This window comes from Anguilla anguilla, chromosome 4 (genome assembly GCF_013347855.1).
Source record: "Anguilla anguilla isolate fAngAng1 chromosome 4, fAngAng1.pri, whole genome shotgun sequence".
NCBI classification, from domain to species: Eukaryota; Metazoa; Chordata; class Actinopteri; order Anguilliformes; family Anguillidae; genus Anguilla; species Anguilla anguilla.
In genome coordinates, this window is record NC_049204.1 from 9,108,823 (window position 1) to 9,129,405 (window position 20,583).

Here is a 20,583-nt window from a genome sequence, read left to right on the forward strand (position 1 = left end):
GATTTTGATCGTACCAAAGAACACATTCAGTGAAAAATAAAAAAATATGATGGATGCCAAAATGTTCATGGAAACATTTGTAAGTACAGTTAATGATCCAATCTGATCATCGGCATATTTCCTGAATGAGGCCTATTGTCCATTTTGAATGAAACATTGCCCATTTTATGGTTTAAGTGCTTCAAAATGAAACTTAAAATACAACTATTGATTAAGTCCTCTTTTCGTCAATCAATTATCCTGAAGCATGACTTATTCATAAGTAGTTCCTGTCTGCCTGTGATTTTCCAAAAAGGTCATAACAAAGGTTTATGTATGAAAGAGAAACTACTAATATACAGTATGTTGAAACTATAGTAAGAATGAATTATGAATTATTCCTGGTGGGGGGGTAACTGTAGCTGCAGCGGGCTAGCGGGCGGAAGACCCCCTGGACAGGTTGCCAATCCATCGCAGGGCCCATACACCATTCACTCATACCTTCATACCTATGGGAAATTTAGTGTCTCCAATTAGCCTACTGGATGTCTTTTGGACTGTGGGAGGAAACCTGGTAGCAGCCCACATGGACATGGGGAGAAGATGCAAACTCCATTCAGAAAGACAGTGCTATTTACTGGACCACTGCCACCCATTGAGAAATTTAGATTTAAAAAAATGTAGATATGCCATATCAGTTTTTGGCAGTATAGATTTATAATATCACAGCAATCCTAAGAAATAATTGTTTTATATTGTATATTTGTATTTTGAAATGTAGTTCCTATAGCCTCCTTTTTGTTTACAAACTGATGTAATACTGTAATGTGAGACCTTAATCACAGCTAATCTTCTCTTAAAGAATAGCTAATAAGCCTGTGATATGTTTATACAAATCAAACCTGGGCAAGTGTTGTGTTTGCTTTATCTATGTGAAACATATTGGTTGTAATTTCTGCTAAAGCTGTATTAGAACAGACATTATATGTTGTAATGAAAACAAACCCAATTTTGTTGTATGAGTTTCACAACAGATGGAGCACAGACCATACATACAAAATATAGGACACTGTGGTGAATATGTTATTCTTTGCTAGATTCCACCTTCAATCTTCTTCAGAGTTACTTACCACTCATTTTGCATCATCTGTAAAAGGAGGCGATTAAGCCTTGTGTCTCATATTCAAAAAGGATCAGCTCTCCAATAATTCACCAGCTGTGCTGGAGGGATGTTCATTTCAGATCCCACAGCTCTTGGCCAGGTGGTTTCAGGATAGCCATATATTCACTTGACCCAGGGTGCAAGGTGACTGCTGTTCTTTTTGTGGACTGATGCACTTTGTTGGTGCATCTGGATTTGAAGGATTGCTTGGAATGCATTATTAGGTCTACATGAAAACTATGCTATTGTTCTGCAGGCACAGACCCTCCGTAAATACGTAAAATCCTGCATTACAGATTATGGCACTGGAACAGACAAATTATGGCACTGGAACTCACATGTTTACCACATCTTACAAATCTCTTCTCCCAAATCTATGTGTTAAACATTAATTTCCTTTATTGACATAGGTGCGTGTGCTGGTACGAGTCAAATAGGACGCAGTGAGTTTGGCCAGAGTGCGTCCACGCCAGCAAGGTGCACGTTCATGAAAGTAACTGCTCGTTCCAGTCAAGAATTGTAGCCCTTTCTAGGGTAGGGCAAGTCAATCAAGTTCTGATGAGAAGCGATTCAGGCGAAGCAGATCAAATAGGCTACCAATTATCCGAAACAGAAACTTTAGTAAAATAATCGAATGATGTCATAGAACGCTACTGACTAACCTCCAGTCTATCGTTTCATCCTTTCGCTGTCCGTGCAGTTCAAGCCGAGGATGCACTGCCTATTTCAAAATGCAGGCGAATAGCCTACCCGACTTCAGCTCCAGCTTGAAAGCACAAGTACCCTAAAGTCTTGGCTACATCAGTACTTTCTTTTGGTTTCAAAACGATTAAAACATTATTTGGCTATTAACATGTTCTGTAAACAACTTGGTAAATTGGAAGTTAGATATTTTTGTAAAGTGCCTGGTATACAGCAGCACTGAATATTCGCGGTTCCTCAATTTCTATGATTTCGTTTTTGTGTACTGCTTTTTAAATCGCTAATGAAATCCAAGCCTCGATGTGATCTACCGTAAAAAGTCTAAATCAAGTCTGCGCAGTCACCACCCGGTCTGTGAATATCATTTCGCTCTGTGTCAGTCACTCTCGAAAACACGGTAATTAGTGGACCACCTCAACTCAGCGAGACAGCAGCTTGCTCGAGAAAAGTGAAAAGATATCAGAAACATATCGGCTGGAGATCAGAAAAAAAAGGTATGCCAATTTTTTATAGATAGATTTGTGGATTTACTAGACTTAGACTAAAAAATGTCATTCTTTTTAATTTGATAAACTGCAGGTCTTGAAATTGATTAAATGTAACCTGTTTAAAAATAAAGTGGCGCATATTATTGTATGTTTTATTTTCTCGATTTTTGTCTCTTAGAAATCTGTATATAAATTATGTTTTGTAATAAGGTAAGGTATTAATCGCAAGTGGCGAGTGCATATTGTAGAATGTTGTATTGTTTATCATTATGAGATATGTGAATGTGTCTACGGATTGTTTGAACAGCGCCTCTCAACAATGTAGTAGCTATAGAGATTATTATATGTCAGAATGAAGAATAAAATATGTTGAGACAGATTTTACCATTTCATCTTCCTTTTTAACTGAAATTCATTCTCTTAGTTTATCATTCTGAAAGTCCTCTTACCGTTCATGGAGCTGTACAGTACTGCCCAGGTAAGCCTTAATGGATCTATTTGTTAATCTTCTTCTCACAACAACAGTTTAAAGTGCAATAAAGAAACGGTAAAATAGAACGTTTTAACTGGGCAGATCGTAGGTGATCAATGGCTACCCAGTCATGTGATTAGCTTTCTAGTTTTCCCTTGGTCCCATTGCTGTAACATCCTTGATTTTGACTGTAAATGACCAACTGGAACTGCACTCAGACACAGAAGCCCTGTCCCACTGGTGAAAGATCCGTAATATTGGCTGAGAATCAGCCACTGGCAGTGCACTCACGGCAGGACGGAAGCCTTATTCTTGATGCGTATCTTACTCTTACACTCCCCCTTTTCATTCCTACTCTTGAGTCATATGGGTTTAAATGTTTTGAATTTTTTTCTGTAGACTGTTGAGAATATTTTGTCTGGCAGTGAGTCATCTGGTGTGGATTTTGCGCACATGAAGGTTGCTCCTCTTACACAATTTGCTTCTTTTGCAGCCTGCCCCGGTTATGTCCAGCAACACAACCTCCATGACAGGGTGCAGGGTCATGGACCGTACCTTCAACACCACCTTAACCCAGGTGGAGCTGTCTGTCACAGCCTCTGTGGTCTCCATGACCGTGGGAATCCTGTCCAACACACTGGCCCTGTTCATCCTGGTGAAGGCTTACCGCCGTTTCCGCCTCAAGTCCAAGGCCTCATTCCTGCTCTTCGCCAGTGGGTTGGTGGTAACGGACCTCCTGGGGCATCTCATCAATGGCTCCTTGGTACTGTACGTTTACAGATCCCACAAGGACTGGACAGTCTTCGACCCCCAGCACATTCTGTGTGGGTTCTTTGGGGCCTCGATGGTGTTCTTTGGCCTGAGCCCAGTGCTGCTGGGCAGTGTCATGGCAGTAGAGCGGTGCATTGGGGTCACCTGCCCGCTCTTTCACTCCACCGCCCTCACCTCCCATCACATGAAGAAGCTTCTGGGTCTCACGTGGCTCCTGGCTCTCCTTGTGGCCACCCTACCCATCCTAGCCCGCCGGCCCTACCAGATCCAGCACTCCCGGAGCTGGTGCTTCTTCCCCCTGGGGGAAGCCTGCGACTGGCTGGACCTCTTCTTCCCTCTGCTGTTCTCTGTGCTGGGCCTGCTGGCGCTCTTCACGTCCATCTTATGCAACACAGTGACTGGCGTCGTCCTCCTGCGGTCCAAGCTACGCAGAGACCGGCACTGCAAGGGAACCTCCCACCACTTCGAGATGATCTGCCAGCTCCTTGCCATCATGTCCGTGTCCTGCGTGTGCTGGGGCCCTTTTCTGGTAAGGATTCCTTTCTGGCTCCACGCATCCTTATCTCTGGTATGCGCACAAATCGGCAATGAGCGATTTACTTTTGCTTTGCTTCCTTTCTAGCAGTGCTATTTGACTTCCGTTTCTTACCATTTGGGAGTGGAATCAGATTCAGCTCCCAAAATGAACAATCTGGCCTTCAATTCAGAAAACGAAGCAGTAAGACGTTAAACCGGTATTGTAAACAGTATTTCAAGCTATGCTTCTAATCCTTAAAAGGAATCTGCTGCTATAGCGCTAAATGAATGGCATGCATAGAACTAACTGTTTGCTTTCCTTCTAGAAGGACAGCATGGTATTGCCTTTTAATAACATGCCGAGGTTCCCTGGCAATGGCGGTACCACTAAAGCAAATTAAAATCAAACAACACAGTTGACACATACACATAGTGAGTACATTTTCCACACTCTCTCCACTCTTACTCCCAATTTTGGGAGTAAGCAAAATTTGAGCATTTTCTCCTGAAAACAGTTCTATTTAATATATTTAAGAATGAAGAAATAATGTAAAAATACAGTAAAATGAATGCTGTTAATTTATGTTTTTATGCATAGACTTTTAATGCATAGTTTTTCCAGTGATAAAAATATTATTCAAGAGCATTCTGCCAAAGTAAACTGTATAGGATTGGTCCTAATGAGTTTCTGTTATATGAGAGAAAAAACAGTTCTTTTTAGAAGGACCATTATTATTTATTATTTTATATATTCCTACATTTGATTGTATTCCAAAATTTGTCTTAAAACTATATTAAAAAACTATATAAAATAATAAAAACATTCATATTCAACCAGTACTTCATGTTGAAGGAGGAGTATCGTTTTGTTTCTAATAGTCTGTTTTGTCAAAGCCTGGAAACAGTCTATGCATTTTATGTTCCTGCCTTTTAGTGAGTTAAAATACTTTACTGTTTTAATTTTCTTTTAGTACATGAAATCAACGAGCTTGCGCCATGATTTGTTAGTATAGCCAGAAACTGGTTTTGTGTGGTAGAAGAACTAGGAGGCAAAGCAGATGTGTGCATACTGTAGCTGGTCACGATTAAATATTTTTATTCACCACTTAATCCATAATTAATACACTGCCATTGCTCAGCAACAAGCTGTGCTGCTCAGTCAGGTGCCCACATCTGCTCGCTGAAGCTGCACAGTAAGTCTTTTCCTCCAGGTCCTATCTGCGCAAGCTCAGCCTGGGAACTGTGAAATGAAGCGATATGTTACCTAACATATTTTGGGATAGAGCGCATGCTTGTCTGCATTCGCCTACAACAGGCCCTTCCAAATTAGGAGAATTCACGGGATGCAGTCTGGAGAAAATTCTGAATCTTAATCCTAATAGGTTTAGATATTTGGAATGCACCTTATGATTCATATTAGAAGTCTATGCAGGTTTTCCATCCACAGACACACAAATACTAGATATATTTCTGTTAAATGACCTGTTTTTCATTGTTAGCTGAAATAAACAGTTTCTGGTTTATATGGTAATAAAATTAAATATTATATAACATGCACTGATGCGTTACATGTTTGCAGTCTGTTGTGGAAAAAAATGAGGCACTATTGAGGCGGGGTCCATAGCCAAATTGTGGTCATTTTAGGTTCCTTAAAAACATTTGGAAACCTCTGTTGTATAGTACGACGGCAAAAATGGCACACCCATCTGTTCCTTCCTCTCAGGTCACAATCATTCTACGGAGCACGCGGGACCATGACCAGCACACCGAAATGAGGATGCTTCTGGCGGTAAGGATGGCCACCTGGAACCAAATCTTGGACCCCTGGGTCTACATCCTCCTGCGGAAGGCGGTACTCAAGAAGCTGTTCTCGGTGGCCGCAAACCTCTGCAGTCCGCCATTTCGGGCCCTCTACAGGTGGAACTGCAGCACCCTTAAGGGCTCTATGCACACCACGGCCTCTCTCAACAGGCCCACCTGCTTCAGCACAGAAAGTCACAACGTGCCCGACAGCACTGGCAGAGCCACATCCCACACCTGAGCTTGAGGGGGCAGTCAAAACCAAGGCCCAAGATGTGAGGAGTGCGAGACCATGAAGTAGCAGACAAAATGAGCACAGCTTTTACTCATCATCGCCACAATCTGCTATGAGTGGAGATTGGAACATGCGGCGGATAAATGACCTTTTCTGTGTTTAAACAGAATGAGTGACTTATGGTTGTTCTGAGTAAACTAGGCTGCAGTGAGAAAAAATAGTCACAGTGTGAATGACTAATGAAGACCCTGCATGTGGTCAAGCTGTGTACAACAGTCAAATGGTGTAGATATGTTACCCCGGTTTTCCTCTTAAAGGCCTTCAAACACAAGAGAAAGCTTCCCTTTAATGTACTTTTCTGAGTTTATCATGATGGTATGACCACTGGATGGACTGGACAGTCCTTTGATTTTGTGAAAATGTCGTTTGAAGGTTGGTTTTTTAAGCCATTCAGTGTCACAGCTCAGCAAAGGAGAGATTATACATGTGACCACGCTGAACTTCTATAGAAGACAATGAATCACTGCAGTTATTCAATAAGTTAGTTTGCATCCGGAACCTAGAAATTCCCTCTTGACCGGTGTCCTTCAAGTGATGGAATTTGCTGTGACATTCTCAGAATCGGTTCTGGCAATGTACTGCCCTGTTCATTACTGTGTGTGCTCAACACAAAGAGAGATCAGTTACAGAATGAGTTCCATGGTCTTGTTACCTTTCAGCTGGTCTAGAGGGTGAATTATCTCCATCGTTCTCGGAAGTTGTTTACTGGGCCTCCAAGGCTGCATTCAGATAAACCTTTTGGCATGTTTTGGACCAAGGACATGATTAAGCTTACTAAATAGCATGTCAGCATGCACAGTTGAAGAAGTCTGTAAATAGCCCATTTTTGTTCAAAACCCATTTTTGCTCATCTTTTAAAAAAATGATTTTTTTTCATTTGAGAAGCCAGGTTTAGGTAAGGTTTGACAGAAACAGAAGACGGAGAAGAAGGTCCTAATGTGGCAGGTATTGATGTTGAAACCCCTACAACGCCTGAGCTTGAGGTAAAGAGGGATGACAAATAAAAATCTTCAGAGACGTAGCTAGCTAACATTGCTTTTCTTCTTACTGTGAAGAATCGTTCACTTGTTTACATTCTGGACAAACGTGAATCTTTCTCCATTTTTGTTGCAGCACATTTTCGACAAGCAATTTCGGAAGTGCTGTCCTAAAATTTTTCTTTCTGTGAGGAGTCCCTGACCCAAGGCTGCAGTCACTGCATGTAGCTCAAACCTGCCATTTTTTTTTTGTTTTTTTTTGTTTTTGTTCCAAAAAAAAAAGCACTCATCAATCACCCGCTTTATCTGATTATAATGGCATCATTGCCATTGTGTCTAAAATCATATAGCACCGTACCCCCTTACAAAAAAAAAAGGAGAACTGTAGGCTACAATACACAGTAGACCCACTGGTCTGATGTATTATTAAGTAAGTATATTATTCAAGTAGTAGGCCTATCATATGGAATAATGAGTCATCCTAGCACCGATACATACATTTTCATAGCTACTACATAAGAAAACTGAAGTGAGCCTCAGCCATGTTTTTGGGGTAATGAAACTGACTGTAAAGTCATTATTGAGAAATCACTGAAACTGCCCACCACAAATAATAATCCATTGGATTACAGTCATTCCTTACTGTCATTAAAAAAGAAAAAAGTATGCTATCGATCGGCAGCTATCGGGGGCCCCCTAGTGGTCGGGGGCCCGTTTAACTTGAAACGGGTGAAACATGGGTAGGCAAACCCATGTATTAAAATGTATATATATATATATATATATATATATATATATTCAAAAGCAGTAGAATGCAATGTATAATAGAAGATGCAGAGCAAAGACTTCTCCATTATAATATGCCTTGTTTTGTTCTTCAAATGGTTTTACTGGGTAAATCTTGTCTGATATCGCTGAACAGCTTCCTCTTTGTCTGGTCTCTGTAGCATGGCAATGCTCACTGGTAGGGCAGGCTGTTGCAGATGTCCAACTGGATCTTTGTAGATTATGGCTGGGTCTTCCTGGCATTGTTTTACATTCAGTATAAACCTCTATCTGAAGTGTGATGTCCTTGGTTCATTCACCTTTTTCACCACATGCGGTTTCAATCTCTTACTGCATTCTTTTTTTAATTGTTTCACTAAGCACCAACTGATTGTACATGCTATGTTAACATTACATATTCAAACCAAATGTAGGCTAATAGAATAATGGAAAAATATATTTTTTTGGGTGCAGTTCCCCTTTAAGGCACCATCAGCCCAGCTTGTTGCTATTATTTTTTCTGTCGGTAGTACTTTATCATGGTAAACTGATTTCATTATGTAGTTTTTTTGTGTACCACTTACTATGGTCATATTTCTGTGGCTGTTTGTGGAACTATTGTGGACAGTTTCCTGGTTAAACAGTGCTGATTCATGATTATTAGTATTAATATACGGATGATTCAGTCACGGTTCCTTTCTAAGTCAACAGGGATCACTGCTCTTTGTGAGAAACCCTTTTCAAACTGTACTGTAAATATGGTGTGCTAACAATGTTAGGAACACACCCGCCTTGAGGCCTAGAGCGCAATTTAAAATTTGTATCACTTACCCTGGATAAGCTAAGAAATAAAAGGTACTGAATTATACATCTTTACACAATGCTATAATCAATCTACACTTCTCTTCTTTATTAATGTTTACATTTAGTCTGACAGTTTGTCCTTTGCGCCCTGGAGGCTTTGATGTTGAGCTACACTGTATATATAATTTATTTTTAAGTGATAAAACACAGGAGGCTGTTGTATAACATGAGTATTAGGACCAGAGGTTGTTTTCAATGTAATGTTAATTTTATTCATAGAATATACTGCAGTTTATGTTTTTTGCCTTATCGAGTTCATAAAATTGATTAAGATAAGTTTTCAGAATGTAGTCTTTAAAGGTATTTCAAAAGTATACAACAAAATAAAGGAAACGCCTAACACTATAGGAATATCAAGTAAATAATAAAGAGTAGGGCCAATTGTCTCCTTCAGTTTGGCTTCAGTCCTAGAATGCTGCCATGAAGTTTTTCTTTAAATTCAGCCATGTTCTGTCATTCACAAGCATCACCAGTAGATGTAGCCATTGCCCTATTTAATAATAATAATAGCAAGCTCTCCCGTTGTCTAGTGGTATCATTTTTGCATTACTATACTATTAAAAATGCAGGTGGAGTATTAGTTCAAATGGGTCACATGGAAGGTAATGCCAATGACATATTCAAGAATTGAATTCTTTTAATGCCATTTCAAGGAAGACTATACATGACAACGTTTTTGGTGGTACTGTTTATTTTTAATAAACTGACGACACAAAATTAACGAGGAAAACAGTGTAACTGCTTCAGGTCACAACCTAAACTGATGATCATCCTATTTACTTTTTTCTGTCTGTTACAAGCAGCACATGAACTACAGCCCTCTTAGTGGAACCAGGAAAACCCAAATGACCTTTAAACTAAAAAAAAAAAAAAAAAAACCCTCCAAAATCATGGCCATGTTAAAAGAATAAAGACATATTTGGATGTTGGGAAAAATACACCATCGAGGGAAGGTAAAATCTGTGCAACACCTTCCCTCAAATATAATTTGGTGGATAAAGCAAGGAACCAGAGGGTACCTACCACATGGTGCCTTTTCTGTACACAGTACTGGAAGAAGTGGCTTCAGCATTCTTTGGGTATTGCTGCCATTGTCATACTATCAGGTGCATGGTTGGAGGTTTTAGGTGTGGCAAATTACTTCAGAGGAGAGAGATTAATGTCAGAAAAGTACACAGCCTTGCACAGAGTGGAGCCGTGACCTGATGAGCACAGCCAAGGGGACCGATAAGGGCTCTAGCGTTGGAGGATTGTGGGGAAGTAACACTAACGCTGTGTAGTAGCTCTTTTCCAAATGTTAAAAAAGGAAAAAAATCCAACAATCAGACAAACCTGCAAGCACATAAAATGAGCTGGAAAGGAAGCGATCAGACTCACATGGGTTGAGCAGAAGTCATTGCAACCTTTTTTTTGGAGGGGGGGGGGGGGGTTGTTCACATGTATATCCCCTGGGTATATGCATTTAATTGCAGTTAATGAGTTAAGGAAAGCAACCCACTTAACCAAATATTCATAGTCTCATTCCTGAACTTCCATCGCAGGTCCAGTCCAGCGGTGAAAATAGTGAGGAACGGAGGAGAGGCCAGTCAGATCAGTCAGAAGTTGAGCAGTGCTGGTCATGCAAAATGAGGCTGGCAGTAGGACAGATGAAAGTGAAGCTGAGGAACATGGATGGGGGGGGGGGGGGGGGGGGGGGTTAGAGGAGGCTGTGATGAGGACCAGCAGAGGAGAGATAAGGTGGAGAGAATGTGATGCAGGAGTGTGTGTGTGTAGCATTGGCAGGGGAAAGAGCCTGGGCTTTTGGGTCCCTGTTACTGCAAGGCTCTGAGGGGGGCCTTGACAGTATCCTAGGGAGCTTGTCCCCATCCGTGTGACTGTTTGCATATGTGTGTACCTGCATTATGCATTCCTAAGTCCCTAGAGCTGGCTATAAGTTCAATATGTCTTGACAAGCTGTGGCAGTTGGGCTATTTCACAGGCCCCTGTCACTGTAACCGATCCATTTTGCTTTGTGTAAACTAGCGGATTGAATTTAGGCAGAGGGAGCGTGAGGTCTGTCAGCCTCCTGCTCTGGCACTCCGGCCCCCGGTCTCAGGTTTCCGGGGGTCTAAGGTGTGCGCTTAGACTTCTGAAACTTCCCCCCCCTCCTCTTTAAAGGAGCAATGTCTGCCTCTCATAAGGGCTTAGAGGCATAATCATCGCACAATTAAGATAATTTCGGGATGACAGCTGGTGGGGAGAGAAGTAATTTTCACGCTTCCTAATCGAGTCTGGCTGTCAGATTAAGATAGAGAGTTGATTTGAGGGAAATTGTCTTGGCCGACTCTTTGGAGCGGGCTCAGGTGGCCTCAGGTATTTCCTCACCAGTTTGTGTTGCCCGGGAGGAAATTTGGTTTTGATTTGCCACACTAAAGAGATCATTGGAGTGCCGGGCTCTCTGTCTCGGGGGATTTGTCAACTTATTACCAAGCAGCCGCCCGCCGTGTCTGCGGCTTCAAACCAAAAGCAGTCAAATCTCTCCCCGTCTCCCCCGTCTCTCTCCATATACCCCGTCTCTCTCCAGCTCCTCTTTCCCCTAAAAGTGATTGAGCCTCACTCACTCCCCACCTATCTCTCTGGCTGTCCTTCCTTTCTCTGTAAATGCAGAAGAGTCTCTCTCCCTCCCTGTTTCTCTATTCTCCTTTAGCATTTATTTCCTAACCATGTGATAGCAACATTTTCCATAAGTTTCAATCCTGTCATAATAGGTGACTGTATTTTTACATTGAGAACATGGGAAACATTCATGTCTACTTGACATTAAATCAACAATCCTCCATTACTGGCAGGAAAAAAATGTTGACATTGCAGCTGCTAGTGCTGCTGCTCGCCAAGTGTGTGATTGGTAGCAAGGTCTCCCACATTGTCTGTGCATTGATTGTAGCCTCCTGGCTCATTGTTGACCAGACTGCTGTCCCTCACTTTTCTCTGTGCCTATTATAAGAGTGATGAACACTTAGTTCCAGACCCTTCTGTGGCATAGAAAAGTCTGGTTGCTTTGAATTGGTCAATATTCTCCGTTCGTACAGGTCAACAATGCTCTTTGCAGTTGTGGGGACACTGTTCTGTAGGAGGTGCCAACTTGCAGGCCTGAAATTAAATGGCATAGGCATGCAACAGATACCTTACAGAAAATGATTTTAAAAACTATACAATTATATAACCAAAACAACCTATCATACATGCAAATAAAAAACATTCAGTTTATCACTCTGGAGGTATTCTATAAGCAGTACATTTCTATCATACCATATTGTTTTAATGACATATTTATAGCTCCAGATGGTATTTAAAAATAGTTTATAGATTTGGGGGGCACATTGACAGGCACAGAGGAGGGTGATAGGGTGGGTGAGGGCAAACTCAGGCTCCTGGTTCTTTCGAACTGGAAACGTTTGACCTAAGAATGTGAGAGGCACAGTTTGTTCTGTTGGCTGGCCTCACAGATTCTCCAGTGCCCCAAGATGCTCCAGCGGGCCCTGAACTAGTGCTGAGCAGTGCTGGCTATTGTCAGTGCAGCCTCGGCTCTTATCTCCACTGCCTTGTGTGCCTCACTAGATGGCAGTAATTTCCCTCAGCATTCACTGAAGTCTCTTTCACGGGTGCAGTTTCCCATTGTCTGGACAGTGTTAACCTTGGTGTCAGCCAGATTGCACGAAGAAGGCCCAAAAGAGCCAGGAACATTAAGTTCTGAATTTAAAAGGGGGTATTTTCAAGGTAGTGCCTTTAAAAAGGGGGAATGAAAGAATCCAGGTTTACAAAAATGTATCAACCCATTAATGTCTATAGTGGAAGTTCAGAAATTCCTTGGGAAGCTGGTTGAGCTGATCTCAAAACTGTTGAAATTTTTAAAAATCGGACAAGGTGTGAGGCTACAGCATGACGTTTTATTTACATCATATTTTTAGTCATTAGTCACAATGGGTTTTAGGTTTTTGAATTATCCATGAAATCATCTCTGGAAACATAGATTGGGAATGTCAGGTCTTCATGATTTTTGGTACACAGAGAGTCCAGACTCTTGCTGTTGAGGTGCAAAAAGAAACATGATAATATATTACTTTTGCGTTGTATAGTAAGGAAAAGTATGCAGGTATGCAAATACGCCTGAACCATTCATATAGAATTCCTATTGAATTTTTAACGCAAGTGATTTATTTCTGTTTTAAATCTTTCTCACTGAAAATGATCTCTTGCCCTCCCTTTTTATCTCTGTCACACATACACACACACATGTACATTTTCTGCAACCTCAATGTTTATTATAATGTTCTCAAAATTATATTATGAATACATTTAAATAAGCATATGTATAAATGAACAATAAAGCATTACGCACAGAAGCTGTGTATCTGAATTGCTAATATTGCACAACATTTCATTTAAATCGCAGTTGAAAAGTTGTAGTTTGAAAAGATCATTTAACCTGAAAATTTGACTTTTGAATTGTGAAACTGTACATCACAACCGCTAAATGCACATAAACACAATTAAGTAATGCTGATCAGTTCATCATTTGATGAAAACCCCTTATCCATGATTGGAGTCTGTTCTCTCCCAATGACCTTACACACACTTGCGCCTGCATTCTGAGACTTGTTAACAAACAAGTGTCTGGTTTAGCTCTGTATTTTCTGTACAAAGTTAGTAAGTGAGTGAGTGAGTGAGTGAAAGAGAGAGAGAATGTGTTTTACAGGGAAAGAATCTGGACCCATTCTGTGTGTGCGTGTGCATGTGTGTGTGTGTATGTCACAAGAGTATTAAAAAGTCAGAACTAATGTTATCCTTATCATGAATTCAGATGGAGAGCCATGGAATCATAGCCAGACATCCATAGAAATGCATAGAAATTGACCATGGATTATAAATGTGTAGCTGCTATTCATAATTTCTACCAAAAGGTTAGGTCAGATGCTTCTTTCACACTGGTGGATATCCGGATTCTCAGCATACCAAAGGAAATTAACCTGCTATCTCCAGAACCTATGGATCCATGGGTATTTTCACAAGAAACAAGAAAATGAGAAGTCCCTTGTGAGTAACAACTAAAAATAGTATAATACAGAAATGGCTGTATATAAAAAAAACTGCAATGAGTTATACCACATGATTGGTATCATTGGACTATCCTTGAAAGTCAAATTTCAATAATATGTAGATTTTGAATTATAAAGTCAATTGACCATTTAAGGCAAGATTTTTTCAAAAATTACACTTGATATACAGTATGTATTTACATGCCCATAGGATACTCATACAAAATGTAATCATTCTACATGAAAGAAAATGACCTCTGCAGTCATTTTTCTGAACATAATGTTTTATGCTTTAGTTAAATATGGGTTAAAATACAAACAAATAATCAATATTTTAAAACACATTACAAACTGTAGTGAAAAAATTCATCGAAACTATTAAAGCTTTCAAACTTTAATCCCGTTTATTAACACAATTAATGCCTTTTCTTTTAAAATGTATTGTATTCATTATGCAATAATCTGCACTTGCAGCAAGACATTACAAAGTGTGCAGTTTTCTTCCCTTCCTTAAAATAGTTTCCAAAAATATCTTTTTTTGATGCTAATTGTAAAGCATGCATTGGTGTATTTTTTTTAAAGGCTTACGTCCCTTTGGTGTCCAGAGTCACACGCATGTTCTAAAATTATTTTGTTGCAGCATTGTCTCAGATGTCCCGTAACTCTGTTACAGGCATTAATAGACTACCGGGGCCATTTTGGCTGGAACCTTCAGGCAGCTGAGTCCCTTTGATTGAATCAGGCAGAGTACATCAGAGGCAACAGGTTCAAAACGAGTCACCCAGAGGATAAGAATATAAAGCATCTCTGACAGAACCATTGAAAGCTTAATTATTTAAAATGCCACTAAAATTAGAGTCCCCCATGCATGGTGATTAGAGTCAGTTCTATGCCCGCACAGGTTTGAAACAGACCTAGGTCAAATACGTATTTGAAGTACGTCAAATCCTTTAAAATACTTCAAATAAAAAAAATAAATAAAAAAAAGCCCTATTTACAAATAAAATATATTTGAGTATGTGGTATTATATGTGTCGATATGTACAAATATGTATAATATATAAATTGACAATAAATAATTTAGTAAATGTTTAAAATTTGGTATTTCAAATTAGAATTTTGTTTTATTGATTGTATTTGTCAATAATTTAATACACCCACGACCATTATGCTGAATCACAACCAACGCAATATTTATTGTAACATGTATTACATTTTATTACAAGTTAACATTTACCCACATTTGTGTCCTTTAACAGCAAAGCTACCATGATAAACTTTAAAAGTATTAGGGTTTCAAAGAGCTTGTTATTAAAGCTGACATTTGTTCAGATTTTACCGTCCACGTCTTTCTTCACTAGCCCTGACCTGTTTTCTTGGGGAGAATATTTGACATAATAATTTGAAATGTATTTGAAAGAGTATTTGAAAAGTATCTTTGAAATAACTGTTGCATTTTAATAAACTGAATTCAATAAAATTGAATACACTTAAAATATCTTCAATAAATGTATTTGGTTTCTCAATTACCTATTTAAATACTTCAAATACAAAGCATCTATATGGGCAAAAAAAAAATATTTAAAAAAAATCTAAAAGTATTATTTGTATATTTGACCCAGCTCTGGCCAGTAGCTCATTTACAAACTTAGAAAAAAGTTTTTATTTAATAAGTGAAATTAGCCAATCTACACAAGGTACAAATCTCTGAAGGGAAATATGACAGTGAAATCTAAAGAGGAGGCCACAGTCCATTATTTCTCATTTATATTTAGAAGCTCAGACAGTTGGAACAGATGAGTCACACAGAAACAACACATTTGTATACCAGAGCACACAAGGACGCATGACGATCAGTCTGTTCCTATGGCAGTAATCAGGGAGCCAGCTGCAAGGGAGCGCAGTTGCCTTTTGTTATATATAGAGGTGAGAAAGAGCGATAACACAGTGCACATTCCAACCTGTGGCCGCCAGGATCAGGTTCTTTAAAAAAAAGAAGTCAAAAAAAAAAAAAAAAAACATTAAGGCTGGATGGCTTTTTGATGTTTGCACTTTCCCTTCCAAGTCGGCCGGAGGCAGTGTTGTTCAGGGAGAGGGACGCCTTCTTGCCACTCTGAATTTTCACAGACTCTAACACGAACAAGCTGCCATCGCTGCATGGAAATCAGCCCCCTTTCAGAACAACGTGTTCTGGGGACCCTCCGAGAACGAGGTGTCTGGGAGCTCCTCTCTGTCTCCGTCCTGGTGTTGAGGACAGTCACCTTCCGGAAGGTCATGAAAGAAGCCCCTCCCCCCCCCCCCATTCATATCTGTTGGGTGTTTGGCGTGGCTGTTACGATCACAGTCTTAAGTATTATTGCATGCTGGTACTGTTGGAAGTTAAAACACTCATGGCAAAAAATTAATAAATAAATAAATCATAAAAAAACACTTGAAAACATAGGGAATTTTGAAAAGAAATAATGTTGGGTAGTATGCAATAAATCATGAATGATTTGAATGACAGACTTAGCTAACTACATACTGACTTTGAAATAGCTTAACCAGTTGGCAGGTACAGATGATTTTGTCATGCAAACACAATAGAAAGTATTCTGCAGATTGAGGCAAATTTAATCTGCCTAAATTCAATCATGTTTCAGGCCACAGACAGGGGAATTTAAAAAATGGTCTTGTTTGTTATATAAAAAAACAAACAAAAAAAACCACCAGTCATTTCTGCAAACTCACCATGCCCCTTTGTCTAAATCTATGCAGGAAATATACTATACCCTTCAGGGCATTACATTCTCTGGTTGGGATGCCAATGTAAGTCTCTCATTATTTAATCGTGATACTGACATTAATGTTGGAAAATGGAAAAACATAAGGCAAATCATTATTTAGATTCAAAATACTGACAAATATACTGTACATTTTTTAGTTTCTGGCAAACTATTGTAAAAATGATTAATTGCAGTCTCTTATGGTCTGAGCAGTTGTAGACAATTTGGTGATAATTGATGTTTCTGGGTGGAGGCCATATAAATTGCTCTGACTTCAGAAGTTTCACATTCATGGGAGTTGGTTATAAAGAGAATGTGAAACAGAACTATTCTAACAGTACTGACAGATAACTGTAATGGTGGGACATTTAACTTAACAAATGCAAATGATGGTAAAACAATGCGACTGGTAAAAACAAAAGTTACGTGTGTTAAGTTTCTACTCTTTGAGTTCTAATGTACCGTAGTCCTGGTCTAAGATCCATGATAAACTGCCGTCAAATCTCTGCAGTGAGGGCGATCTGGAGAGGCAGTTCAGCACAATGACATTGTCTTCAACTAAAGCCCCCCCGCCCCCCCGGCTTGCCTGGCTTCAGAAGAGTGCTTTGGTATTTCCTATCAAACAGAACTTTTTTTTTTTTTTACTTCACCTTAAGTGTCTAGACAGTGGTTTTCTTGCTCCGTTTGCTCTGTTGGAAGGAGGCCAAGTCTTCCCTCTCGGAGGTGATAAGAAACCGGTCTTATCTGAGCGTTGGAGGGAGAGAGCAGAGCTCGAATGAGTGTCAGTCAGGTAGGTTTCACAGCCTTGCCGCATCTGTACGAAGTTCCCTCCCCCTGTGAGCGCAGCCGAGAGATAGGGGCTTCAACAAGGCAATGCAGATGGAAGAAAACAAAGGGTCAGATTATGGATGAACCAGAGCGTTCTCCAATATTACAAATTCTGTTGTACCCACACTGTACCCGCATCACATTCTCACCTTCCCCACACTGTCTCACACTATATACCCACACCATGCCTACCCCATAACCCACACTATACACCCACCCCAGATCAAAATCATAACCATACTTGCAAATCACACTGTACCCATACAGAAGCAAAATCTAACTTTTGCCATACCCACATAAAAACACCATCATGCCCATGGTGTCTCCACACCAAACCCACACAGTATCTAAACTATATCGACATACAACCATCATATCTACACAGAATCCACACTCTGTCAACACATAAAAATAAAAATATTTTTTGTACATCTATTTATAACTTTCTTATATAAAATATGAAGGATTTGCTGTTTTACCTTGTTTGCAATAATCAGAAACAAATAAATTCTACCTTCAGATATCAGAGTAAAATGCCCTGTGTGTGAGTTTATTTAACACTAAATATGTTGCTATGCTTCTTCTGAGTAACAAAATGTTTTCCCCCTGCATGTTGTGACATCAGGGCATGAAAGTCTTCCATATGGAGGAGGCAGGAACAAAAAATAAAACAGACACAAAAAAATAACATGAACTTCCAAAGTTGTGTGCCATACTAAATAGCTGGGAAACAATTGAGAGAACACTGCTCAAAGCTTGCTTTCACTTTCAGCCAATACAATGAACGAGTATGAGATTGAGGTCACCCATCGAGGTCCGCTGAACAGCACCTATATTCCTCTGACACAAGCGTGAGGGTAACACAGCAGCCATTCAGACCATTCATGGCTTTGTGCCTGTCTTCTCGGGATATTGTCTGTCATGAAAAGTCTCTGGGTCCCTGAAGTAAAAATCAATCCATGAATCGTGCATTGCTCCTTGTTTGAGGTCCATTGTGGCTTTATTCCCCAGCCAGGTAACACAAGAATGCCCCTTTTATTCCAGGCATAGTTCATCCACAATATTGGCAACTGGTCCTTAATTCCTTTCATTGCTAGGTAACTCTCCAGCTCCAAGTCATTCAGCCTCTTTTCTCTCTTGCCTGAATGGAGAGCCTGTGTTATGAAACGAAAGGGATTCAATAGACGTAGATGATTTATTCAAGGAAAACATGGGGACTTTCGAATGAGAACCATATAGCCATTCTCCTTCGAAGGACACAAGTTACTTTCTCACTACAGAGTGGGAACAAATTCAATAACAATTTTGATCCATTCACTTTTACTAAAGGAGGTAGATTTGATAATGGGCAAGAGATGGGGGCTTAGTGTTTCAGCAAGTCAAATGAGGTGACACTACTCATTCTCTCGATGTCATCATTTTTATGTTGAATTATATAACCTTTGCACACAATGCTAATGTCCTTGTCGTGCCTTCGACTGACTGGTTTGAAACAGCAATGGTTTACCTTGGTTTAAAGGTTGCACCAGTCAGAAATCTGTCCCCTTCTTCTATTGGTGGTGTATTTTTTTATCAAGTGAAATATAAGTTTTATCGCACTTCATTCAGGATGGCAGTTCTTCAAACTCGCTGCACACCAAGGGATATTCATTACTTTTTGTACACTGGCTGGGTAGAGCATCAACTTTTCATCACCCTTCATCTTTCATCTATTTCACTCTCACAGAAAGCCTGCTTTCCTGCCAATTTCCCTCCTTTACTTTGCTATGACCTTCTGGCTTAAATTGCCTGGCTTGTGTTATTCACAGTTTGAGATTTACCAGGAATAATATTTCTCTGTTGGATTTCTCACACACTTAGGTGCCCAATAACTCATGTGCTGATAAACAGGTCTAGCAATCTGGTGGCTTCTCTGGTATCCTATTCTCCAGCTTCTTCATATCTGACAACTGTACAACTATGTAATGGTCTTTTGTGGTCAGCAGACTGTTCAATGAACTAATTTAAACAAATGGTAAATTAATCAAGTATGGAAGGGAAAAAAAAAACATCTTGTATAGGAGGACATCCTGGGAATTAACTGTTTAACGAAAGCTACGTAAACATGATAACATGCCATCTCCAGTTTTATTCATAGGGCTGCAGAGCAGTGCGAAGGGTTAAGTGCACAGCTTCAGGGAGCTAGGCATCAGAGCACCTGCAAGCACTAAACTTAATCAGAATGGGACTTGATAGTAAGCTAAAGAGCTCATTTATGCCACCATACTTATACCTAATGGCTCAAAACAGACCCCGTTTTTTTCTATTGTGTCCTAGAATGATGGAGACAAAGGGGGCGTGCTCTTAATTTGCCGGAAGGCCTTTTGAAGTTTCTGAACATTAATTGGCAGAGTGGCACCCAATGCTTGCCTTCCTCATTTTCAAGACATTACGATTTCTGAAGCTCTCCTGGTGCCATTGTCATGGTGAGGAGTCGTCAAGATCATTTATAGAAATAAAATGCACAAATCCTTTCCAGGAAGGCTTTAATCTTTTTTCATTATTTTTCCATTATAGACAAACACTCTTGGTACACTTCCCTCCAGCTTTTTCCTCAGCGACAATAAATAAAATGCACTGCCTCTCTCTCTCTGTTACTCCATCCTTTCCCTGCAGCCTCTTCACCTACTGCTTTCATCTTTTACAGGGGACAAATAAATAAGTGTGCCGGCTAAGTATATTCTACCTGGAGATACAGAGATAATAGAGCTGGTAAACACAGGGTCTTGAAGAAAATTGAGCTGAGTCAAAAAAAAGAGGTTTTGTACTATCCTGGTGTGTGTATTACCACATCTACCGGAGTATCACAAAACACATACCAGCATATGTACAACTGCCTACAGGTAGTGGTAAAAAAAAAAAAAAAATGGAAACACAGTGTTCTGACAGTAAAGGGTGCTGGGGGTTTCATAATGGTGGTAGTGCATTTTTCTGGTATGGTTTGGGTACACTTATACACTTAGAAGGCAAGGTTGATGTCATCATAACTTACTGGTACATCTTCTTTCTTAAAGAGGGATGTCTTTCAAGATGACAATGCCCCCATCCACAGAGCGTGACCAGCTGTCTCATGGTTTGAGCAGCA

General features: G+C 39.9%; 1 protein-coding gene across 1 annotated transcript; it reads left to right on the forward strand.

The window, feature by feature from the left end:
- The first annotated feature begins 3,308 nt into the window (after positions 1–3,308).
- On the forward strand, positions 3,309–6,969 carry LOC118226623 (prostaglandin F2-alpha receptor-like). Its single transcript, XM_035416423.1, has 2 exons — positions 3,309–4,103; positions 5,814–6,969. Exons 1-2 carry the CDS (start codon positions 3,309–3,311, stop codon positions 6,129–6,131), a joined length of 1,113 nt encoding a protein of 370 aa, XP_035272314.1. The 3' UTR covers positions 6,132–6,969.
- Positions 6,970–20,583: the final 13,614 nt, after the last annotated feature.